The sequence below is a fragment of the Chelonia mydas genome, chromosome 5 (assembly GCF_015237465.2).
Source record: "Chelonia mydas isolate rCheMyd1 chromosome 5, rCheMyd1.pri.v2, whole genome shotgun sequence".
Lineage (NCBI taxonomy): Eukaryota > Metazoa > Chordata > Testudines > Cheloniidae > Chelonia > Chelonia mydas.
In genome coordinates this window covers 4,015,471-4,040,718 of record NC_051245.2, presented here as the reverse complement: position 1 = coordinate 4,040,718, position 25,248 = coordinate 4,015,471, and the positions used below count along the sequence as shown (strand labels likewise).

At 49.9% G+C, this 25,248-nt stretch overlaps 1 protein-coding gene across 9 annotated transcripts in view; it reads right to left on the bottom strand.

Annotated features, from left to right (window-relative positions):
* The window catches only part of CNTFR (ciliary neurotrophic factor receptor), a 457,782-nt gene that overhangs the window by 214,572 nt on the left and 217,962 nt on the right, over positions 1-25,248 (bottom strand). For all 9 annotated transcript variants that reach the window (XM_037902783.2, XM_037902782.2, XM_037902781.2 and 6 more), the window contains one exon: positions 3,988-4,069. In XM_037902783.2, the coding sequence (XP_037758711.1) occupies positions 3,988-4,069 (82 nt within the window). The remainder of the gene's footprint in view (positions 1-3,987; positions 4,070-25,248) is intronic.

The following is a 25,248-nucleotide window of genomic DNA, read 5'->3' as shown; positions in this document are numbered from 1 at the left end:
GAGTTAGGGTATCAGAATCTGGCCCTTATCTATCTGTTTTCTGTTTTTCTTATAATAGGCAGAACGGGTAGCATCACCTCTAGTTAAGGTTGCCCACCACTTCCCACTACAAGACCTTGTTTTTGGTTGCTTATAACTTAGCCAAACTTTAACCGCTCAGGCTGCGATTTTTTCTGCTGGGACGGCAGCATCAGGCTGCATTATTTTGAAAAGTTTCAGCAAAAATCGTCCAGCTCTTTCTGAGATCATGATTAGGGAAAAATACATGCCCACGGTAAGGTCATTATTCTGACCGTTTTACTGAGAAAAATCTAACTCCGCCATGCTTTGGAGCAGGGACTTGAAATTTGGCAAAGGGGTGGCCTTTGTGTCAGGGATGTATCTTTTGCTGTTTCCATGAAAAAACAAACAAACCAACCCAAGTACATTTGGCCAAATAATGAGCCTCTGAAAAATCTCTCTTTGCACATGGCCAGTAGACACTCATTAGAGTTTGGAAACTAAAGTCTCTGAAGATTCCATCTGCACTGGGCATGCTCCAGCCCAGGACTGCAGGGGCTGACCAGGAATTTCCCTGCAATTGCTGCTCCTGGCTGCTGTGACTCCGGGCAAAGAAATGCAGAGCAGGGAGCCTGTCTCTCCTCTGCACTCACTGGTCCCCAGTTCCCCACCCCGCCAGGGCCCAGGCCTCATGGAGGAGGAAGCTGCCTGACTTAAATGCAGATAGGACAGGAGCCAGACTTGAGGTGTGGGAGAGACAATAGATTGGGACAAGGAGATTGGAGGACAAATGGGGAGCTGGTGATGGGGGGTGGGGAAGACTGGGAAAAGAGACTGGGAGCCAGAGGTATGGGGAACAGAGCTGGGGAGACTGGGAACCAGTGTGCATGTGGGGGAGAGAGTGAGATTGGATGTGGAGTCTGGGACTGGGAACAGAGTGGGGAAAAACTGAGATCAGATGACGAGTCCAGGTATGATGAGAGAATGGGATTGGCTGGATAAGAAGACTGAGATAAGGAGCCTGGCGGGAAACTGGAGTGGTGGAAAGACTGCGACTTGAATGGGAACTCTGGGGGAAAAACTGGGACAGGCTGGAGGAATGGGCAAAAGGGAATGGCCTGCATGAGAACGGGAGCAGAAGGGCCTATGACCACTAGCACACACTCCCCCTTCTCCAGAACCTGGAATGGAACCCAAGATTCCTGTGTCTCCACCACCCTCTGCTGTCAGAAAATAGCCGTGAAAGCTACTCACAAAGCATATACCTTATCCCCCTCTGGCGGCTGGTTCACACAGATGATGACAACCTACTACTGCCGTCGGCTATTTCATTAGCTCCTATGGCAGAGGTCTGTGCGGTGGGTCTAAACATTCCAGCCCAGCTGACAACACACGCAGACACCAGTGCGATGCCATGTGATGGAATTTCTGGTTTTTTCAGTGTGCTTCTACAAAAACCTAGGAAATTATGCACCAAAAACTACCTGAAAAGAACATTAAGGTTGTGAAGTCAAGCGCTCAAAGGATAGGAAATAAAACATTCTGAGACACAACCAGAACAAAGGGGCCAAATCGCTTGCTTGGGTGACTTCAGCCTTAGTTACATGCCCCGGCAGGATAAAGTGGAGAATCCGAGGAGTCTGGAGGCCAAGACCAAATGGCAGTGCTGGGGTTTGGGGTCTTGTCGGGTGACTTGAGAGCCGTCGCGCAGTGGGTGTTAGCAAGCAAGCAGCCTAAGCCCCTTCCAGCCCAACACCATCCTTATTAATTCATACGGCATTTTGCAGGACGCTTGCTAATTGCTAGCACCGAGTAAGTCAGGATGGGACGCTCAGCCCAGTGTGGCTGTAAGCTCCTGTGAAGAACGGCTTGTCAGAGTCTCTTTGCTTAAGTATTTACAACAATGTGTTTCCCCAAATGCTTCCTACTTTATTAAAGCTGAACACCCACTAATCACGTTATAAATAGGGAGGTGGCCATTGCCAAGGGCTCTCGCTGCTTTAGTGGAGTCGGGCAGCCCTGCGGGCTGCCTCTCCTGCTTTTTCCTCGCAGCCGAGATTCCCCCTCTCAGGATTTATTTAACAGGGTGTTAAAAGGGATACAGGTGCTCTGGGAATAGCCTGCGAGGGAGAGGGGTACATTGGGGCACATGGGACAGGCCTGGGGCGGGGGGGGGATCTGGGCAGGAAGGGGGGGGCACCAGGGAGTGGGGGAGGATGTCGGAGGATTCTGCCTAAGTTCCATTATTCAGGATTGAGGCCCATGTCCATGGCATGGGTTGCTGAGGGGAACATCTGGATTTAGGCCTGGTTTTAGAACAGCTCTGCCTTGCTGTCCCCCAGGGCTCCCCAGCTCCCTCTCTGAGGCCTCCAGCTCCCTTCTAGCTCCCCCAAGGCTGCAGGGTCCCTTTTGCCCTGTGGCACCCCCTTGGGTTACGCCCCAGGGAGCAAGGCCTGCCCTCTCACAGCGGGTTATGCTGCTGGGGAGCAGCTGCCACAGAGGGACAAGATGGAATGACGTGCCCACTCCACAGGGCCGGGGAGGGTCAGACCGCAGAGGGCATATGGCCAAAACCCTCGACCCCTCGGCTACCAGGCAGCCACACAAAAAGTAGAACTGTATCCGGCACCCGCAGCACCTGCTGTGCATATTCAGGGGGCTTGAATGCCTGTGACACGCCAGCTGCCCTGGGTCAGAGTCAGAGACCGAAGAGACCCACCTAGGAAGCATAATGATACCGGACCCTGATCAATATTCACACAGAGTCTCCTTTAACGCGTAGCAGCCTACCCAGCCAAGGTGCGCAACCGGCCCCCTTTGCCATCATATCTGTGCCCCACACAGTCTGTAGTGTCTTTATCCTCCCAAGACCCCTGTCGGGTAGGGAGTGCCACGGTCCCTATTTCACAGCTGGGAAACTGAGGCAGGGACAGACTAAGTGACTTGCTCACGGTCACCCAGGAAGTCTGTGGCAGAGCAGGGAATTAAGCCTGTCTCCCCCAAGCCCCGGGCAAGCACTCTAACCACTGTGCCAGCCTTCCTCCTGTGTGGGAGCCTAGGACACATGGTTGAGCAGGGCTGGTTCCATCCAGCAGGGGTCAGGGGTGCACACGCCCACCCACCCCCCATCACAAAGCTGCGGCTCTCCAAAGAAACAAGGTGGACAGGGCTGCAGGCTGGCCTACTAACCCGCATGAGGTATTTTCACACTCCCCCAGGTTGCAGCCCTGCCTGTCCTGCTGACTCAGAGCGTGTTCCGGGAACGGTGCACTCAGCGACGACGAAAGCCCCGGACAAAGGAGCGATCGCCACCCTTCCTCAGCAGCCAGGACAACGCAAAGCAGCTGGGTCCCCCTGGGAAATCTGGCCCCGTTGTTCTCCTGGTTACAGCTGTGCCCAGGGAATTGCACAGGGTTCTGGGGCTCTGCCTGCTGCTGTCGTGACTCGCACACTACCAACGACTCCTTGCTCTCTCTAGAATGGAAACAGGCCCTGTTTATCTCAGCCACTGGTGATGGGGACTCAGTAGAGAGCGACTCTGGGCATCACAGCAAGGGACAATGGGTGCACTCTGGTATGACTGGCCATGGATCACCCCTGGCACCCCCACGGGGGCACTTTCAGAGGCTGCAGGCAGTGTGCTCAGAGGTAAGCGGTGGGGATACTCTGTGTCCCTGCACTGGCTCGTTATGGTCACCCCCTTCCATTCTCCAGCGCCACCCCTACAGCAGCCGACGAACCCAGAGTGCTCATAGCACAGGGCATGGCCGGGCGCCGCCGTCCTCAACGCAGCGGGGTGCGGAGGAGAGGACACGAAAGGAGATGCGGCACACAGCCCTTGACACAGACACTGCAGATGGAGCACCCAAATCGGGCCGGGAGATAAGAGGCAGCGGGCTACGAGAGATACATAATAAGCAGGTTCCACGCTCTCGCAGAGACAGAATTCTTTGCGGGCCGCGGGGAGGGAGGCTGCGATTAACTTACCCAGCTCGCTGTGTCTCTGAGCGTACACCATCACGACTGCGGCGAGCACCACGCAGCAGGCTGACGGGACAGGATTGGCCATCTGTGGAAGCAAATGAGAGGGTCAGGGTTTGTCCCTCGGGCGAGAGCGCACTGTACTCAGAGGAGAAACTCAACTGCCATGCGCCGGCATCTGGCCCGGGGGCGCTGGGTAGCTGGTGGCACTGTCTTGCTGAGGAGGAATGTCACTGAGGCCTGGTGGTCCTTAAATAGCCCGTGCAACTTTCCACTAGAGCTGGGGCATGAGCTCTGGGCCCTGCCCTCTGTTGCTTCGGAGTAACTCCTATGGACTTTGATGGGAACAGCATGGTGTAGCTGAGCGCAGAACTGAGCACTTATAAATATCCCTTACACATTCATATGGGCATGTTATTTTCCCCATCCCCTTCTAAGCTCCAACACTCCCCCCGCACACAACCCTGTTGGGTAGGGTTGCTGTGCATTGTTAAGCAGCTGCAGCACTCCACACCAGAGGTAGATGCCTCTGAATGGTGTGGCAGACAAACATCAGAACGGCCACACTGGCTCAGACCAAAGGTCCATCTAGCCCAGGATCCTGTCTTCCGACAGTGGCCAGTGCCAGGTTCCCCAGAGGGAATGAACAGAACAGGGAATCTCAAGTGATCCGTCCCCTGTCGTCCAGTCCCGGCTTCTGGCAAACAGAGATTTAGGGATACCCAGAGTGTGGGGCTGGGTCCCTGATCTCATATCCACACATTACAATAGTACTCCCAGAGGACATTTTGAATCAGGTCCTATTTATGAGCTAGTGAGCCAGCTCCAATGCCCTCCACTGCATCTCCCCATGGAGCCGCCCGTGCCCAGGGGCTGGATCTAAGACATGAGAGGAGATGACAGAACACTGCAGTAGCTGTTGGTGTCTCATCTGAAATGGCCTTAAGGCACCACGGACAGGGCACTGGCCTGAGACCCAGGACACCTGGGTTCTATTCCTGCCTCTGAACTGCTGGGTGACCCCAGGTAAGTCACTTCCCCTCCTGCCCTCTGTTTGTCTATTTAGATTGTAACCTCATTGGGGCATGGACTGTCCCTGGTGGTTGAAGTGTACAGCCCGATGGGGCCACTAGGTTTTACAGTAATAGAAATAATAAATAGAATCAGTAACAATTGCACGCCTCCTCCACGTATCTTTAAGCCTGTGCTTCCCTCTGTAGTATGGTTATTATTATATTAACCACCAGACCTGTACGGGACATTGCACAGAAGATGGGGTGCCGGGTGTAAGCCAAGTGAGGCAATTATCCTGCTCGGCCAGGCTGGGGCCTGGTCTCTGTTAGGAGCCCTGGGTTAGTCCTGCATATTAGGAAAGCCTCAGACACACTGGAGAGGGGAAGAAGCAGGAAACGCCTGGGGAGTAGGAGCTGGGAGGAAAGGTGACGGCACTGGGCTATGTTCTGTCTGGGGGTCAGGGAGCGTGAGAACCGCCTGCAGATACAGCCAGGGTCTTTTCCTAGGGGAGAGGGACCAGTTACATGGAGTAGGTCCATGAGGAAGTCATGGACTAGAGGTTCAGCGGGGATGTTAGGGGAACTGGGAGAAGAATGAAAACGAGTCCGGTGGCTCGTCCAGACCCCGCCGACCATGTCAAGAAGCCGGCACATGCTTTGGCACAACTGGCGCGGCCTAAGTAGACACGTCCTAGGGAAGGTGATGGGGGCACAGCTGGGTGTTCGTGTGTGGGTGAAAATGTCCCCCTCTACTCCAAAGAATCCCCTCCAGCATCATGCATGCTGCCTGACCCCCCCAGCATGTCCCTCTCCACAAATCAGAGTGGCGAGCCAGCAAGGAGGGTGCAATTCAAGCCGCACAGCTTGGCTGGAAGGTTTGCCTTGCCTGGGGCTGTGCTGGAAACAATGTGAGACAGAGCTGTGCAGCCAGCCATTGTCCCCGTTCTGTGCGCTGAAATCCTACCAGGAGCTCGGGCGCCATCCTCCTCAATGCAGAGGGAACAGCCTGGTGTCTTGCTAAATCGAGAGGGCCGCTGCTGGGGACAATGGAAGGGCACCTCTCCAATCCCCCAGACCAAGGTCGCTGGCTGCCCAAGGTGGTGAAATAGGTTTGTTTGATGGTGCAGGTCAGAACTGGGTGTCGTGTCGCCTGGTTAGAATCCCCCCATTCAGCGGCTTGCCACCATTGCAGGCTGGGGTGCTGGAACAATTTTTATACTGGGGGTGCTGCTGATGGAAACCGTATCTTTGGAATTTTGTTTTTTTACCACTTCAAGCCCAGGGATGCGGTAGTGCCCCCAGCACCGCTAGTTCCAGCACCACCAATTGCAGGGCAGAGGTAGGGTCACTGCCAGCATCGTTACCCCTCGTTATTTAGTATTTCCGAGATCTGCGTAGATGTGAAAAGCATGGCGCGGAAGAGGCACAGACATGCAGGGATGCTGTCTAAGGGTCTCAGGGGTAACTCCACAGAAGTGGAGTTATTCCAGATTTACACCAAAGGGAGGGAAGAATTATGCCCCCATATAGGTAACGAGGGGGTGAAATGGGCATAGGGGAGTGGGGGAAAGGCAAAGATTAAACAGAAAGAGTCAAGGGTTTAAGACACTGGTATCCCCTTCACAGCCACATTAGAGCTCCCTGCATCATCCCTTCTAACCCCCCAGTCCTCTGTGCAGAGAGGCAGGCACAGAAGGGCAGGGAGTGTGGGGAGGTGTTTCTCTGCCCCAACCCCAGCGTGCCAACTCCCACAGCTGGGCCAGGTGAGCCGAGTAGGTGCTATCCTTTTCAGGGCTGCGGAAAGCACCCCTCAGAGCAAGAGCTGAGCTGGGAGCAATTGAGACTCAGCTGCAATTTGTGCCCGGACTGCCTCCGGAGGTAGCGCAGCAACGATCAGAGGGGCTTAGAGACTAGTCTCCACCTAGCCCTCCGCATCCGTATGGCAGCCAGTGCAACGGGGCTCCTGGCCCAGAGAGTGGGAAGATGCAAACGCTGCATCAAGCGAAATGTGCATGCAAACCACCAGGCAATCAGGGAGTCCGGTTTCATGGTTCACGCCGGGGTAGACAGCACGAAGAGGGAAAATAAATTAGCCTTTTAAAATTATTGCAGCCTCAGTAATCTCAGGTGCTAGGTCACTAATGCGTGGAAGGTTTCTCTTGTAACACGGAACATGCTTATAGGCTCTTTAGCCATATGGCGCCCATTTAACCTCCTAACAGGGTAGCAGTAATTGGCCCAAACAGCAAAACATATTCCACATAAAACACGCAAGCTATGGGAGCCCATCTGGACGCAGCCTGGCATATCACCGCCCTTTACAACACCAAGTTCAAATAGAAGGATCAATGGAAAACCTGGGAAGGGGGAATCTTGGGGTGGGGGAGGGAGTTTGAAGTGCCATGAATGAGCACAGAGCTCACCCTCCTGGGGTTCACAAACCTTTCCCTGCTGTTTGAACTCACTTCCTGCTCCTGTCCCCTAAGCAGGGCTCACTGCTCTGCTGCACAGCCGCCCTCCCTCCCTAGGAAGGATGGGAGAAGCCCCGAACGAGGCTGCCACCAGGTGACACCCTACCCAGGCAGGGCACTCCAGTGGCTAGTGTACTGAGACCTTACCAAGTCCTGTCGCAGACTTACCACGCTGCAGCATCTCCTCCTGGCCAAACCCAGCACTGCAGCCCCTCTGCCTCACCCTCCACCTGGACTGGGCTTTGGTGGCCTGGGCAGTTACTCGGCCCTCCGGCCTGGTCACACTGAGGCTCCCAGACCTTCCAGGGTAAGAGTGTCCCAGCTCAAAGGAAGAAAAACTCCATCCAGGCTCCAGTCCCTACAGATTCTTCTCCCCCTCCTGGGCTCTGGGCTTCCAGGGCTTACCACTGCCCCCCTGGTTTCGTCCCTGGAGATTCTCCTCCTAGGCCTGCTGAAGGAGGCTCCTGCTCCCCAGGTGCCCTCTCCCTTCAAGGGCAGTCCCAAGGCAAGACTCCTTCCTGCAAGCCCCTCTGTGGTTCCCTTCCCAGAGAGCAGAAACTTCCCACTGCCTTACCCCTGGGTCTCTCCTCCCTATTGCCCTGCAGTCCTTCCTTTATGCTTCTCCCTGGGTCAAATCCTTAATTACCTGATCCCTTCCAGGTGCCACAGAATGAGCTAATTGGAAGGTGCAATCCACCTGGAGGAAGGGTGGCAGGGCAGGGCCCTGTATTTCTACATTGACTAACCCCAGGTGCTAGTTCCGGCTCATGCAGAAATTACAACAAACAGAGCCCTCAAAGGGTAGTTGGCAGCCAGGAGACAGGCCCCCGGGCTTAGGGACGGGTGATGATAAAGTCCGATGTTGCAAGATTCATTGGGCTTGATTCTCTGTTAAATTAAGACTCTTTTTCGCAGCATAAAAGTGGCTAAAAGAGAAGTTCCCGAGAATCCCTCCTGCTCAGGGGCATTCCGCTCTGTGCCCCCAGCCCCTGGCATAGTGGGTGGATTGAGGGCGTGGCCAGAGAGCGTATGGCGATTCTCTGCTTCCTGGGAGCAGGCGTAGAAGGGCAGAAGGTAGAGCATCCCTGAGGTTGCTGTCTTTCCCCGGTGCAGCCCCGGAACACATAAAGCCCCCTCCCTGGCCCAGGTTCAAGCAGAGAGTATCTCAGAGTCAGGCCCCGGGGTGCCAGCTGTGCCTACATTCTGACAGCACACGGCCGAGGCTTCCCACATTGTCTCCAAGAGACATTCAGTAAAAAACCCCCATTAATTGCATCAGCTTTCAGCTCAAAGTCAGTCACCATCGGCTCAGGGCCTGGTCTCCAGCACCTGCCATGACAGTCCATTGCAGGGCGGCTGCCAAGCAGCAGCAGACACGGGAACCCAGTGTGATCCAGCCACTCAGTGCTAAAGATTTTATTGTGCAACGTGTAGCTAGGTGTCCTGTGGGGAGCTGCTACACTACGAGGGCCACGTGATTATACCAGGAGCTGGGTCATCAGCACGGGATTGTGAGCAGAATCATTGGAACTGAGGGCATCATTTGCAGGGGAGACTTTATTCCACTGATTTAGCCTCTCTCTCTGTTTGCCATTACTAGGGCGTGGGCTGTGACTGTCTTCCATTTACTCCTTATTCTCCCAACAGCCTTTGTGACTATTTCTTGGCCTGGAGACCTTTCAGGGGCTGGTTCTGACAATTACATGGTCTTCAAAATGCAAATGTTATTGGTTAGTTTTAAATGCACACAACTTAGGTCACATGTTTTGGGTTTTGTGCCCTAAATGATCTGGAAAAAGGGGTAAACAGTGAGGTGGCAAAATTTGCAGATGACACAAAACTACTTAAGATAGTTGAGTCCAAAGCAGACTGCAAAGTATTATGAAGGGACCTCATAAAACTGGGTGACTGGGCAACAAAATGGCAGATGAAATTCAATGTTGATAAATTCAAAGTAATGCACATTGGAAAACATAATCCCAACTATCCGTACTGTGACAGGGTTGGGCCAGATGACTATAGGAGAGTAACAGAAGGCAGATATATTAGCCCCAGGTTAAGTAGGTCCCTTTTCCCTGGGTAAGGTAACAGGGAAGGTTTTTTTTTTTTTAAAGTATATAATGCTTTATATATTGTGACAGGGTTGGGCCAGATGGCTACAGGAGAGTAATAGAAGGCAGATATATTAGCCCCAGGCTAAGTAGGTCCCTTTTCCCTGGGTAAGGGAACAGGGAAGGTTTTTTTTTTTTTAAAGTATATAATGCTTTATATATTGTGACAGGGTTGGGCCAGATGGCTACAGGAGAGTAATAGAAGGCAGATATATTAGCCCCAGGCTAAGTAGGTCCCTTTTCCCTGGGTAAGGTAACAGGGAAGGTTCCAGAACAATCAGGAACCTTCTGGAGACAATTAAGACAGACAGGCCGATTAGAATACCTGCAGCCAATCAAGAAGCTGCTAGAATCAATTAAGGCAGGCTAATCAGGGCACCTGGGTTTAAAAAGGAGCTCACTTCAGTTTGTGGTGTGCATGTGAGGAGCTAGGAGCAAGAGGTGCTAGGAGCTGAGAGTGAGAACGCGGACTGTTGGAGGACTGAGGAGTACAAGCATTATCAGACACCAGGAGGAAGGTCCTATGGTGAGGATAAAGAAGGTGTTGGGAGGAGGCCATGGGGAAGTAGCCCAGGGAGTTGTAGCTGTCGCACAGCTGTTCCAGGAGGCACTCTAGACAGCTGCATTCCACAGGGCCCTGAGCTGGAACCCGGAGTAGAGGGCGGGCCCAGGTTCTCCCCAAATCCTCCCAACTCCTGGTCAGACACAGGAGTCGTCGACCTGGACTGTGGGTTCACGAAAACGGCCAAACTGAGGGCTGCCGTGAAGCTCCAAGGCGAGCAAATCCACCAATAAGCGCAAGACCCACCAAGGTAGAGGAGGAACTTTGTCACAGTACAAAAAGATGGGATCTAAATTAGCTGTTACCACTCAAGAAAGATCTTGGAGTCATTGTGGATACTTCTCTGAACACATCCATACAATGTGCAGCAGCAGTCAAAAAAGCGAACAGAATGTTGGGAATCATTAGGAAAGGGAGAGATAATAAGACAGAAAATATCATATTGCTTCTATATAAATCCATGGTACGCCCACATCTTAAATACTGCATGCAGATGTGGTTGCCCCATCTCAAAAAAGATATATTGGAATTGGAAAAGGCTCAGAAAAAGGCAACAAAAATTATTAGGGGTATGGAACAGCTTCCGTATCAGGAGAGATTAATAAGTCTGGGACTTTTCAGCTTGGAAAAGAGACAACTAAGGGGGGATATGATAGAGGTTTATAAAATCATGAATGGTATGGAGAAAGTAAATAGGGAAGTGTTATTTACTCATAACACAAGAACTAATGTGTCACCAAATTAAATTAATAGGCAGCAAGTTTAAAACAAACCAAAGGAAGTATTTCTTCACACAATGCACAGTCAACCTGTGGAACTCTTTGCCAGAGGATGTTGTGAAGGCCAAGACTCTAAAAGGGTTCAAAGAAGAACTAGATAAGTTCATGGAGGATAGGTCCATCGATGGCTATTAGCCAGGATGGGCAGGGATGGTGTCCCTAGCCTCTGTTTGCCAGAAGCTGGAAATGGGCGACAGGGGATGAATCACTTGATGATTACCTGTTCTGTTCATTCCCTCTGAAGCACCTGGCATTGGCCGCTGTCGGCACACAGGATCCTGGGCTAGATGAACCCTTGGTCTGACTCCATATGGCCGTTCTTATGTTCTTACTTGGATGAGCTTAATTCTTAGTGTTGGATTTCAGGGATAGGGATTCCCATGGCTTATCCATTCAGAAGTCACTTGGCATTCCTATTCTCTGACACTCACTAGGAACTGGCTCCTCCCATAAACCTGCCTGCTGGTGACCTCAGTACTAGAACTGGGATCTCAAACTTATTCAAAACGTCGACCCCATCTTCAAAGAGAGAACGTCTCATTGCACCTCCCACAATGCGCCAACCTACACTTCTCCTCCCATTGGACAGCACCCAGCACCACTTCCCTTCCCACTGGGGTCACCTTCACCCCACCCCACCCTTCCCCACGCCCCGGCCTCCCTCTGCCTTCCCATCGGCTGTTGTGTAACATCACGGTAGCTACCAGCAATTGCCTCCGGAAGAAGTAACTTTACAGAGATATTGAGTGCATTTGTAGCTACTTTTAAAGTGATTGAGCAGCTGGAGGCACGGAGGAGCTTTCCAGTGCGTGTGAGCAGCCAGCTCCCCGCAGCCAGGGACCCTCCGTGCTAGACTCCAGTGGGTGGCTGCTTTTGCTTCTGCCTGAGACTACTGACAGTGGGTTTACTGTTCAAGTGTGTGACCTGCAGTGATGAGAACAACTGGACTCCAGCTCATGTGTCCTGGTAGCGCTTTACACTGACAAAGCACTCTGCAGACATGAATCCGCCCTAACAAACTCAGCAAGGGCACGGCTCCCGCACCGCAGCGAGAGTGATGCACCGGGAAGGGGTTAGGCTCAGCGGGTTGCTGCTTTCCCACAAGCTCAGTGAAGGGTGGCCAGAAGACAGCCAGCTCCGTTCAGCAGCCCTGGCAGCGTGCCTGCCGCTGCTGCATGGATCTTCTCTTGTGGCAACCACGCACAGCTGCCGTGCCCCAGCACAGCAGCTGGGCCCACAAGCCTGCGCGCTGCGCTCCTGTCGCCCTGGGCGAATTTGGAAGGGAAAAGGGTACGGGCTGAGCACAGAGCAGAAAGGATGGAAAGGTCGCTCCCCTGAAGGAGAAGCGCTGCCAGAGGCATGGCCCGCAGCCTGAGGGGGTGCGAGGTGTGGGACAGAGAGGGCCAGTTCCAATGCAGAGCACGGCTTTGTAAAGAGCAGCGTGGGCCTGGAGGGGTCAGATCAGACCACTGGGTCCATCTACTCCGGTATCCTGCATCTGGCAGGCACCGTGGCCAGATGCATAGGAGGAACCATGACCCTGCCGAATGCATCTAATTGTGCAATGTTAACGTGTGCGCGCACGCGCATGTGTGGAAAAGTCCCTTTTGACCTCTACAGCTATAAGCCTGTGCCCTGAAGCGTAAAATCTGATTACAGTCCCCTTATGTTAACTTACATCACTACCAGCTGGTCAGCACGCGAGCCAACCCTTCTCTGCTGCCCACTCCACAAGGCAAACCCATGTGCTCCCCTGCTTCTCCCCAGCCTCTCCGCCATTCAAAATCCCTACTCTTATTCCTCTTGCTATGACCCTCGGGCCTAGAAGTCCGCCTGGGGCCCCAAAGAGCTGACAAGCAAAATAAACAAGATAGACAAAGGGTGGGAGGAAAAGAAGGACGACTGTCCCCATTTTACAGATGGGGAAACTGAGGCCCAGCAAGTTTAAGTGATTTACCCAAGGCCATACAGGGAATCTATGAAACAGCCTGGAGTTAAACCAAGCTTTCCTGAGTCCCAGCCAGCCCTTAACCACACAGCCACCCTTCCTCTCTATACACCTGTGTTGAAGCCATCCGTTGTTTTCAGTACCACAGCTGGCTGGAAAATACAGGGCTTTTCCTGCAGAAGATTTTGACAAAAATGATTTTTTTTTCATTTTTGTCAAAATTTTCTATGGAAGACGTTGATTTTTTTTAGCTCAGTGTTTCGGCTGAAACCCAAAAACCTTCTAAGTTTTGAGCATTTGTTTTTCTAACACTATTAAAACGTTTCATGGAAAACAGACCATTTACACACACACATGCCCACACCCATACACACGTATTTTTGTTGAAAACTCTATTTTCTGTCCAAAAATAAAAGGGCTGGATACTTTTCTGCCATGCCGAGTAAGTGCCCTCTTGGGGGCAGGAGCGAAAGGAGAACATCTCTAGGTCTGGAGGTCCAAAGGTTCAGATGCCTGATAGACCCACGGCTGAACCTCCTGAGACCAGAGATCCGATAGGAAATACCACGAGCGCAGCTTTCCTGGTGATATTTCTGCTACTTCAAGATTTTTGTCCAGACTGGAAATAACACAAAAAGAGCACCCCGCCCCCCAAATTTTAGATGAAGTTGAAAAAATTATGAAACAGGCAACATTAACCAAGGTTCTCTCAAACCTCCAGAATTTGTCTCCAGTTTTGAGGGAAGCATTGAGCCAGTTCTGACCTGAACGAGCCCACCCATCTGTAGCAGTGATTCCCCCGGACCCTGGAATAAAAGGGTGGGTGCTTCCTTCCCTGACCCAATACCCTTCCGAGCCCCTAAGGCTCCAGCACAGCACCCATCTGTAAAGTGGTGCTCTCCCGCTGCAGCAACCCTTGCTGATCCTGCCCTGCCCGAGTACAACCAAATCTCCCGGGGAGGAGCGTTACCTATTTGAATGCCCAGCGCATTCGCAGCACTTTGCACATCAGGATTGTTTCGCTTCAGCGTCTTCCCAGACCCGAAGAGTTGGCGGAAAGGCAAAGAAAATCCCCAGCGCGAGGAGGATGGAGCACGTACGAACTTGCTGAGCCAGCCAGCATTCCGGCACGCAGCCCCCCAGGAGCTAGGGAGAGCAGACTCACCCGGCTGCACGCCCCGCTCGCTCTCCTAGGTGTCAGACACGCAGCGGGGAGGAGCAGCGCGTTCTCACCGGCAGCTGACACGAGCCAGCGGAGCGTCCCATCTTGGGGCACGGCCGTGAGCCCCAAGCAGCAGCCCCGACTGCCCTCTACTGAACTTGCTCCTCAAAGAGCACATGGTTCCTTAATTCAACTCAAATATGGTTCCAATGTCCCTCTTGGTGCCACTTCCAAGGTTTATAGACTCCCAAGCCAGAAGGACTCATTGTGATAATCTAGACTGGATTTCCAAACTACAGCCTCTCACCCGGGGAGTCTGCATTTCTGGGTCTCGTGCTTCACTCTGGAGATGTGCCTCACGTGGGGAGTGCTCAAAGTGAAGTTAATGCTGCAGGAAGGGGTGAGATTGGGAGTCTGTGTAGACTGAAGGCCTCTATTTATCCATAGAATACGTATGGCCCAGAGAGCAGCCCAAGATTCTCCCCACATCCCTTTCCCTTCTCAGCACACCTCAACCCTGACCCGGAGGCACACACGTCTAGAGGAGAGGTGGGCTTGCAGTCTCCATGGCCCGTTCAGCTCTTGTCCGCTCTGCTGAGAGTGCCAGCGAGGGGCCTCCTTCGTGCCAGTTGCAGAGGTGGGTTTTGTGCCCCACTAAAAGAGAATCAGACATGGACACACATGTGGCCATATGGATGCTTTTATTTCAGTTTACCCAAGCATATTTCAGCTTGGCTTAAATCCATGAGGAATGGGTGGGAGGGGGGAGGGATAGCTCAATGGTTTGCGCATTGGCCTGCTAACCCCAGGGTCGTGAGTTCAATCCTTGAGGGGGCCATTTAGGGATCTGGGACAAAAATTGGGGATTGGTCCTGCTTTGAGCAGGGGGTTGGACTAGATGACCTCCTGAGGCCCCTTCCAACCATGATATTCTATGACGACACATGGCTTTGCACTGGATTAACTAAACTGGTGCAAGTTTGTTGGGAGGCAAGGCCCTGGATTGCTTCTTTAAGTAGGGGGAGGCTGCTGATGGGGCAAGTGGAGAAGGAGAAGATGGAGCTCAGCTACCACGGTGATGGGTGCGGGAGAACAGGACAGAATAGAGTGCGGAGAGGACTCGGCAGGAGGCGAGTGAAAAGAGATCAAAGATCCAGGCGGAAGGTGGAATGCCACTTTATCTATTGAGTGAATGGGGCAGATGTCCTGCCCGGAATCTAATCGTGGCCGAATACTAGATCCTGTAAAAATTCGTACTAGGGACTGAACTGGGGCCACCAACTCCTTTAGCAAAGGCCACTAAAATAGCTCACAGATGATACGATGTGGAACTTGGAAGACTGGCTTGGTGACTTAGGAATGAAAGTCTCCATGACCCATTCTCCTTCCCCAGGTGCATAGAACCTCCTCTCATCCAACAGCATTGCAAAGGATCTGGTCTCTGAGCGTGGTCTGTATCATAGGACCTTTCCTAGACGCCAGCTCATTCCTTGTCTCTGGCCACGGGGCCCCTAGACCAGAGCTCTACCATTATATCAGCTGTTTCCTTGGTCTCCAGCTCCAACCACCTCGCAAGCTGTTTCCTTTGGGTGCTTCTGGAGACCTATGTGTATTGGGAAGATGGACAAGGAGGAGCTGCTAAGGGCACAACTCCCCAGGCAGCGCTTTACTAGTGATGGCCACACTGGGTCAACCCAAAGGTACATCTAGCCCAGTATCCTGTCTTCCGACAGTGGCCAGTGCCAGGTGCCGCAGAGGGAATGAACAGAACTGACCAGCCAGTGGAGAAACTGTCTCGAACCTGCTCTGCACCAACTTGGCTCAGCCCGTTCCTTCTGTCTCCGGCGCGCTCCGGCATGGACGTTGGAGCCGGCTTGGGAGCCACAAGCCCTTATGGCACAGTGCTCGGAATGCCAAAAATCTGCGCAAACTGCCCGGGGCTGAATAGTCCGTCCCAATCTCACCGCTGTCACTCAACCGCCGTGTACCGCGCTCTTCTCCCCAGCGGCAAAAAGATGGAAGGGGGGCAAGCGTGCAAAGAGAGGGCAAAAAGATGGAAAGGAGGGGGGAGGGGCAAGTGTCTTGGGAACCTGAAACCATCAAGTGTCATCTCTATTCCTCTAAAATCTGCAGAGACTCCCCAGGCTGGAAAGGGGGGGAATAAAACCCTTGCCTGTTACCTTCTTATACAGGAGCCCCGACATGTCCCTCTTAATAGGCCTTAAGCTCCAGGCCTAGCAGAGTCCTTGTCAGACCTAAACCTCATTTTGTTGCTTAAAGGGAAAGAAAAGATGGGCATTATCATCTTCCTAATACATGCTTCAGAAAGTCTTACCTGCAGATTTAGAGATGCTTCCACTTGAAAGGGTTCCTTTAATCTCGTTGAAACACCCACTGTCAGCACAACAATTAGAGCCGGCCTCCTAGACTTCTCTCGCCCAGAGGATTACAACAGCCAGCTGGAATTAACACACCTGCTGCTTTCCCAGGTTCTTCCCCACCCCCTCCACCTTTTCTCCTTTAGAATATGGGGTTGTTTTAAATGACAGGAGGGGAGGTGTCCAAGCAATGGTCACAAGTGAAGAGGCGAGTCCTCAGATTCTTACGTGTATTGCAGAAAGACAGAGAGCCCAGCCAAAAGCGGGCCCAACTCTACTGGATCCTGCCCCAAAGAGCTTACAGTCTAAACAGACAAGATGGATAGAGCAACAGAGGGAAAGAGACTTGTTCCAGGTCATGCGGGTGGCGGGGGCAGAGAGTCAGGATTAGAACCCAGGTCTCCCAACTCTCAGTCCTGTGCTCTAATCACTGGACTATGCTACCTTATTGCAAGCAAATCAAGCTTTGACCCAGGGTCCTTCCAAGATAAGAAAAGAGGGTGTGGGCATGTGTGTATGCAGGGGTCTGACATGGGTAGGAATGCTGCACCCGGGCATTGAACGCTGGCTGTGAGACTGAAGAGTTAGGCTGTTTTTCAGGGAAAGGATGTCCTTTTGGCTGAAACTTTATAGGAGCTTCCACAGGCCCACAGATGGATTTTGGAGAGAAAGTTTGGCTAGGTCTGTTAAGCTGTTTGGAGTCAATCTGGTTCTAGCCAGGAGCTGAAAGGAAGAGAAATAACAGGCTTGTGGCTAAAGCACTAGCCTGGGCTTCAAGAATCCTGGATTCAGTTCCTGACTCTGCCACAGGCTTCCTGTGGGACCTTGGGCAAATCACTTCATCTCTGGGCCACAGGTCCCCATCTAGGGCTGACTGTTGCTCTGTGTTTTGTACAGCTCTGAGTGCAATGGGGCCTGATCTGGGTTGGTGCCTCCCTGTTAAATGGTCATTTAAATAATAACACCACCACATAAGAGAAGTTCTGGAATTGTCCAAAGTTCTAGTTAATAATTTGGAGAGGAGAAGAGCCACAAGAATGATTAAAGGCTTAGAAAACCAGCCTTCTAGTGATAGACTCAAGGAGCTCAACGTATTTAGCTTAACAAACAGAAGGTTAAGCAGTGACTTGGTTACAGTCGATAAGAACCTACCTGACGAATAAATATTTGAGAACTGGCCCTTCTGTCTAGCAGACAAAGTTTATAACAAGATCCAATGGCTGGAAGTTGAAGCTAGACAAATTCAGGTGGGAAGTAAGGCTGTTGTAAGGAAATAAGTAAGAAGTTGAAGCTAGACAAATTCAGATGGGAAGTACATTTTTAACGTTGAGGGTAATTAACCACTGGAACGACGTATCAAGGACGGTGGTGGTGATTCCATCATTGGCCATTTTTATATCAAGTGCAGATGTTTTTCTAAAAGGTCTCCAGTTCAAACCGGAATCATTTTGGGGCCACAGCCTGAGTTCTACAGGAGGGCAGACTAGATGATCACGGTGGTCCCATCTGGCCTTGGAATCTATGAAACGACCAATAGGCTGAAATATCCTAAGAAACGTGACTGGCAGCAGAACACAGCAGTAATTTCAAGGGAAAGCCTAACCTCGTGGTATTTCTATTCTTTGTTTTCCAGAACAAGTTGGTTTAGATGCGTTTCAGACACACACTCAGCAGCACCCTGAGTTCAAGCAAGCTCCCACTGAAGTTAATAGGAGTTTTGCCCAACTAAGGGCTGAATAAAATCAGAGCAAGGAGTTCAGGATTTGGCCCTTAGGATCTGGATGCTACTCAGAACCATACCTGTGACGATGTTCAGCTCCATCCCGTTACGGACGTCCTCTCTTCGCAGTCACCTGTTGCCTGTGACTGGAGAGTAAAACTCTGATTGGCCTTCCGAGACTGCTATTACCATCCCGTGACAGATCCCCTCAGAGCTCGCTGGGGTACCCACTCTGGACTTATCAGTTCTAGCCAACTACTGGTCCAATGGCAAGCCTCCTATTCCTGAGCAAGCTCAGAGAGAAGCTGGACAAAGGCCAACTACAAGCTCATCTGATTGAAGTCAAAATTTTAGACCTAGCACAATCTGGATTCAGGCCAGGACACGGAACTGAAATTGCTTCAGTGGCATGGAAGAATGATCTCCTGTCAATGGGTAGTGGACAGACATCCACACACATCCTCCTGGACCACACTGCAGCATTCAGCACTGTTGACCATGAGTTTCTCTTGCCATGCCTGAGAGAGGTGGCAAGGGTCCGGGGTAACATGCTAGAATGAATCCTTCCTGGAGGGATGCGACCAATGAGCAGAGATGGAAAACTGTACCTCCACCACGATACTGCTCACTTGTGGAGTCCCACAAGAACCAGTTCTCTCTCTGGTCCTATTCAACATCTACACACAGCCCCTAGGTGAACTGGTTGGGGATGACATGACTCAAAGGTCAGCAATATGTAGATGACACACAGCTCTACCTATCCTCTGCCACATGTAACCACGCCACCACCACGGCAAGGTGATCTCCTGGGCATGAAGCCTTCAGAGCTTAGGAAACTCCAGCCAGTACAGAATGCTGCAGCACGCTCCTCAGCCACGCAGGCTACCACAAGGACATCAAACCTGTCTTCCACTCACTACACCAGCTTCCCATTGAATAGTGAATCAAGTTCAAGGTCTCGCTCCTCATCTTAAAGGTGCCCCACAGCCTGAATCCAGGGATCTAAAAGAGCCAAAAGCTCCAAGATGAAAACCGTGGTACAACCGTGCTCCTCTGGTACAACAGAGCTCCTTACAATAAGGGTAAAGCTCACCTGTGTGGGAGATAGCACTTTCTCAGGTGCTGGTCCTGGACGGCGGAATGACCTCCCCGCAAAACTAAGCACCATCCCAAACCTCACCATCTTCCACTTCAAGTGCAATGCACAGTTCTTTGACCTGCCTTCTCTAACAAAATAGAGAGCAACAGGTATATTTAAAAACCCTAACAACACAAGACACTCCATTGCACATACTTCTCCCCTGGAGGAGAGAACAAACACCACGCGACAGAACAGAGGTTAGTTACGTTGTTTAATGCACCACTGGAAGGTGCTCAGATACCACAGTGATGTGTGCAGTAGAAGAACCTGAACTGAATAGAATAGACGCTACCAGCACCATCCCAATCCTTGACCCCATGAAGAATGCATCCTTTGTCGCTTGCCATATGAATCTCCACCAAGCAGATCTTGAACAATGGCAAGAACAGTATGAGCGGGCAACCTTTCAGGGATCGTCTCAACTGGGCCCGACTATAAATTGCCTTTGGCTCAATGGACATTGCCTTAACTCCGGGTCCATGCAGATGCTGCTGCGTGGGATAACATTTTTATACACACACATTTTGCACATGCAGCCGCCTGGCTCTGCCACAGTCTGGTCCCATCTCCCTTTCAGAATCGTGTAATGGATCACTTCCCGTGGCTTGTACCTGGCCTCTCAACTGTATTGTCACATAATTAACTGGTCTATCTGAAAACAAAGGGCACCAGTCCAAACCCAGCCATCTGTTCAAGCACTGATAAAAGCCATCGGAAGGCGCAGCATACTAATAGTGCGGCATATCTGGTCTGGTTTAGAAACCAGCTCTGTGAAAACGCAAGGGAGGGTGAGAGGAGCCCTGAATTCTGATGTTCTCTGGTTGCATCCCTGGGGAATATCAGATGGGAAACCATTCATCATGGGCTCCCAGTGAACTAGGAACAGGAGTTCAGCTGAGATAGAATAAATAAGCCAAAACCTTCACTCAACATTCAAAATCAGCCGGTTGGGTTGGGTTGGGTTGGGTTAAAAGTGACCCAAAGTGGCTGTGCTCTTCCTTTCTGATTTTTTTCTTTTATTCAACTCTGCCATGCTATCAGCTGTGGCGTCCAAGCTCCCTGCAGCAAGTGAAATTGCCAGGTAACTGGAAGCAATTGTATGTTTTCTTCTGTTAAAGAAATGTCAGATAAGTTAACTTTCCAGAGTTCTAGATTCAGCATCTTTTTCTGAAGCTCTTTCATCTGCAGCAAGGGCTTGATGTCAGTTACACCCAAGACAAATCTTGAATAGCTGGGTACAGTCTGAACATAAGGCAAGCCCTCTCTCATTGCGGGATGGATGTCAGTGCCCTCAGCCTACAGAAATGTCTGTGCGAGAGCTCTGTATTTTTACTGTGCTGGCTCAGACCAATTCTGCCCTCAGGTACCCATTGAAATCAAGAGGAGCTGGGCCAGCAAACCTGAAGGCAGACACAGATTCATAGATTCCAAGGCCAGAATGAACCATTGTCTTTATCTCATCTGACCTCCTGTGTAACACTGGCCAGGGAACTTCCCCAAAATAATCTCCAGAGCAGAGCTTCTAGAAAAACATCCCGTCTTGATGAAGAATCTACCACAGCCCTTGATAAGTTATCCCAATGGTTAATTACTCTCCCTGTTAAAAATTTGCACCTTATTTTCCACCTGAATTTCTCAAGCTTCAACTAACCATTCTCTAAATTGAAGATCTGATTATTAAATATTTATCCCTCATGTCGCTACTTATAGATTGTAATCAAGTCACCCCTTAACTAAACCAATTAAGCTCCTTGAGTCTATCACTACAAGACAGGTTTCCTAATCCTCTAATCAATCTTATGGTTTGTCTCTGAACCCTCTCCAATTTTTCAACATCCTTTTTGAAGGTTGAACACCAGAACTGGGCACAGGATTCCAGCTGTGCCAGTGCCAGACACAGCCGTAAAATCACCTCTGTGCTCCTACTTGAGATACCCCTGCCTATGCACCCGAGGATCGTGTTAGCTCTTTTGGCCAGAGCGTCACACTGGGAGCTCACATTCCAAGCTGATTATGCATCATGACCTCTGAATTTTTTTCAGTCTTTGCTTCCCAGGATAGAGTCCCCCATCCTGTAAGTATGGCCTGCATTCTTTATTCCAAGATGTCATTTACATTTAGCCATATTGTTTGTTTGCATCCAGCTTAGCAAGAAATCCAGATCGCTCCGTATCAGTGACCTCATAGACTTTAAGGTTAGGAGGGTCCATCATGATCATCAAGTTTGACCTGCTGCATATTGCAGGCCACAGAACCTCACCCATGCCTGAAAGAGACTCCTAACCTCTGGCTGAATTACTGAAGTCCTCAAATCATGGTTTAAAGACTTCAAGTTACAGAGAATTCATCATTTACGCTACTTTAAACCTGCAAGTGACCTATCCCCCATGCTGCAGAGGAAGGCGAAAAACCCCAGGGTCTCTGCCAATCTGACCTGGGGGAAAATTCCCTCCCAACCCCAAATATAGCAATCAATTAGACCCTAAGCATGTGGGCAAGACCCACCAGGCAGATACCTGGGAAAGAATTCTTTGTAAAAGCGGAAAAGAGTTCTGTGGCACCTTATAGATTAACAGACGTATTGGAGCATGAGCTTTCGTGTGTGAATACCCACTATGTCAATTTTTACTACTACAATTCTTTATAGTAACTCAGAGCCCTCCTCATCTAGTGTCCCATCTTCGGCTGTTGAGGATTTTTGCTATTGGTAGTAGCCGATGGGTCACATACCACTGTAGGGGCAGTCCCATCATACCATCCTCTCCATAAACTTATCAAGATCCATCTTGAAGCCAGTTAGTTTTTTTGCCCTCACTGCTCCCCATGGGAGGCTGTTCCAGAACTTCACTCCTCTGATGGTTAGAAATTTTCAGCTAATTTCAAGCCTAAACTTGTCGTGGCCAGTTTCTATCTGTTTGTTCTCGTGACCACATTGGCGCTTAACTTCAATAACTCCTCTCCCTCCCTGGTATTTATCCCTCTGATGTATTTATAGAGAGCAGTCAGATCTCCCCTCAGCCTTCTTTTGATTAGGCTATACAAGCCAAGCTATTTGAGTCTTCTTTCATAAGGTAGGTTTTCCATTCCTCGGATCATCCTAGTCGCCCTTCTCTGCACCTGTTCCAGGTTGAATTCATCTTTCTTAAACACGGGAGACTAGAATTGCCACAGCATTCCAGATGAGATCTCCCCAGTGCCTTGTATAATGGTACTATCAACTTCCCTGTCTCTACTGGAAATACCTCGCCTGATGTATCCTAGGATTCCATTAGCCTTTTTCACAGCTGCATCACATTGACAGCTCATAGTCATCCTGTGATCAACCAAAACACCGAGGTATTTCTCCTCCTCTGTTGCTTCCAACTGATAAACCCTCAATTTATAGAAAAAAATTCTTGTGGTTAGTCCCTAAGTGCATGACCTTGCACTTTGCACTATTAAATTTCATCCCATATTTGTTACTCTAGTTTATAAAATCATCCAGATCTTCTTTTATGATATTCAGTTCCACTTCTGTATTGGCCATACCTCCCAACTTTGTGTTGTCTGCAAATTTTATTAGCACACTCCCACTTTGTGTGCTAAGGTCAGGAATACAAATGTGGAACAAGATTGGTCCCAAGACTGATCCCTAAGGAGCTCCACTAGTAACCTCCTTCCAGCCTGACAGTTCCCCTTTCAGTATGACCCATTGTAGTCTCCCCTTCAACCAGTTCCTTATCCACCTTTCAATTCTCATTTTAATCCCCATCTTCTCCAATTTAACTAATAATTTCCATGTGGAACTGTATTAAATACCCGACTGACCTCCAGGTAGATTAGATCTACTGCACTTCCTTGGTCTCAAAAATCAGTTATCTTCTCAAAGCAGGAGATCAGGTTGGTCTGGCACGATCTACCTTTTGTAAAACCATGCTGTATTTTATCCCAATTACTGTTCACCTCTATGTCCTTAACTACTTTCTCTTTCAAAATTTGTTCCTTTTCATTATTTCCCACTTCCCCAATCTTTGTGTCATCTGTAAACTTTATCAGTGATGATTTTATGATTTCTTCCAGGTATTTAATAAAAGTGTTAAATAGCGTGGGTCCAGGAACAGATCTCTGTAGGTCCCCAGTGGAAGCACACTCATTCAGTGATGATTCCCCATTTACAATTAGGTTTTGAGACCTATCAGTCAGCCAGCTTTTAATCCATGTTAATTTTACATCTTTTTAGTTTTTTAATCAAAATGTCATGCGGTACCAAGTCAAATGCCTTACAGAAGTCTAAGTATATTATATTACTTCAATACTATTACCTTTATCAGCCAAATTTATAATCTCATCCAAAAAGATATGAAGTTAATTTGACAGGATCTATTTTCCATAAACCCATGCTGACTGGAATTACCTATATTACCTTCCTTTAATTCTTTCTTAATCAAGTCCCGTATCATCTGGTCTATTATCTTGCCCAGAGTCAATGTCAAACTGACAGGCCTATAAACACCCAGAATATGCCGTTTATACTTTTAAAATATTGGCACAATGTTAGTTTTCTTCCAGTCTTTTGGCACTTCCCCAGTGTCCCAAGAGTTAGTTGGAATCAACATTAACGATGCAGAGAGCTCCCCAGCCAGCTCCTTTAAAACTCTTGAATGCAAGTTATTTGGACTTGCTTATTTAAAACCTTAGTAGCTGCTGTTTAACATCCTCCTGAGATACTAGTGGAAAGGAAAGAGCATTATTGTACGATATGACTATACCATCTGTTTTTTCCCCAAATACAGAACAGAAATATTTATTGAACACTTCTGACTGTTCTGCATTATTATTGATAATTCTGCCATTTTCATCCAGTAACAGAGAAATACCATTGCTGGGATTCATTTTGTGAGATCAAATTCTGTTTTTGCTGGCATAGAGTTGCAGTAAATTGACTGAAATCAATAGAGTTATTCGAGATTTACACAAAATTTGACCCAAAGAGCATATTTGTCACCACTGACAATGGAATGCCAGAGCTGCTGAAGACCATGAGACTGTGTGGAACGTTCATCACTAGTAGAGCTGGGCACATCATGGATATTTTGGTTTACTCGTAATTCTGGTAAATTGGAAAACCCCGTTTTGGGTCAAAAAATCGAAACATCTTAATGGGGGGGGGATTTTGTTAAGGGTGTGGGGAGGGACATGAACAATTTGCTGAAACTGACATGAATTCACGATGCTCAGGAAGTCCAATAAAAGATATTACCTCACCCACCTTTTCTCTCTATGAATTCACAAAACATTTCAGTGATGGAAACCTGCATTTTTTGCCAAAAATATTTCAGCTGTAAAATTTGCCCAGCTCTAGTGGCTACAGAATTTCAGAGGACACAAGCACTTAAAGAGAGCAGAGATGGCTCACGTGATGGATGCTGACGATTTTGCTTGATCAGGGCACCAGATTTTGCTCCTTGCCCTCTTGCCATCCCTTTGTGTTTCCAGACTGGCAGGTTTAAGGGGAGTGACTGGAGCTTTCTGTCAGAGGAGAGGGTGAAGGAACGACTGGAGGACATTGTCTCTGATTAGTCTGTTCCCGGGTCATCTGGTCCAGCAGCACAGACGCTATTAGGAACTGAAACTGGATCAGGATTCTGAAAAGGTGAATCAAGGGGGTGAAGTGGGAAGATGATAAAGAGACACAAGGAAGGAAGGAAGGAAGGAAGGAGAGTTTACAGCCAGGCACAGGGTGATGAAAATGAAGGTGTGAGACTGGAAGACTTATTTACACTGTAGCGTGGCAATGCGGTAATCTCAAGACAGCAAGCCACGCAAAGTCAGGAGGACACATGGTGAAAACATTTGTCTCCGAAGGACAAACGTGGGGGACCCTAATCCCCATCTCTGTTCTGTTGCAGGGCTCGTCCTAAGATTGCTGCATCACTCGATGAGCCTAGGGCTGGAGATCAGTCCTGACCCGCGCCCCCTCCGACTGCATTCAGGGTCATGCGT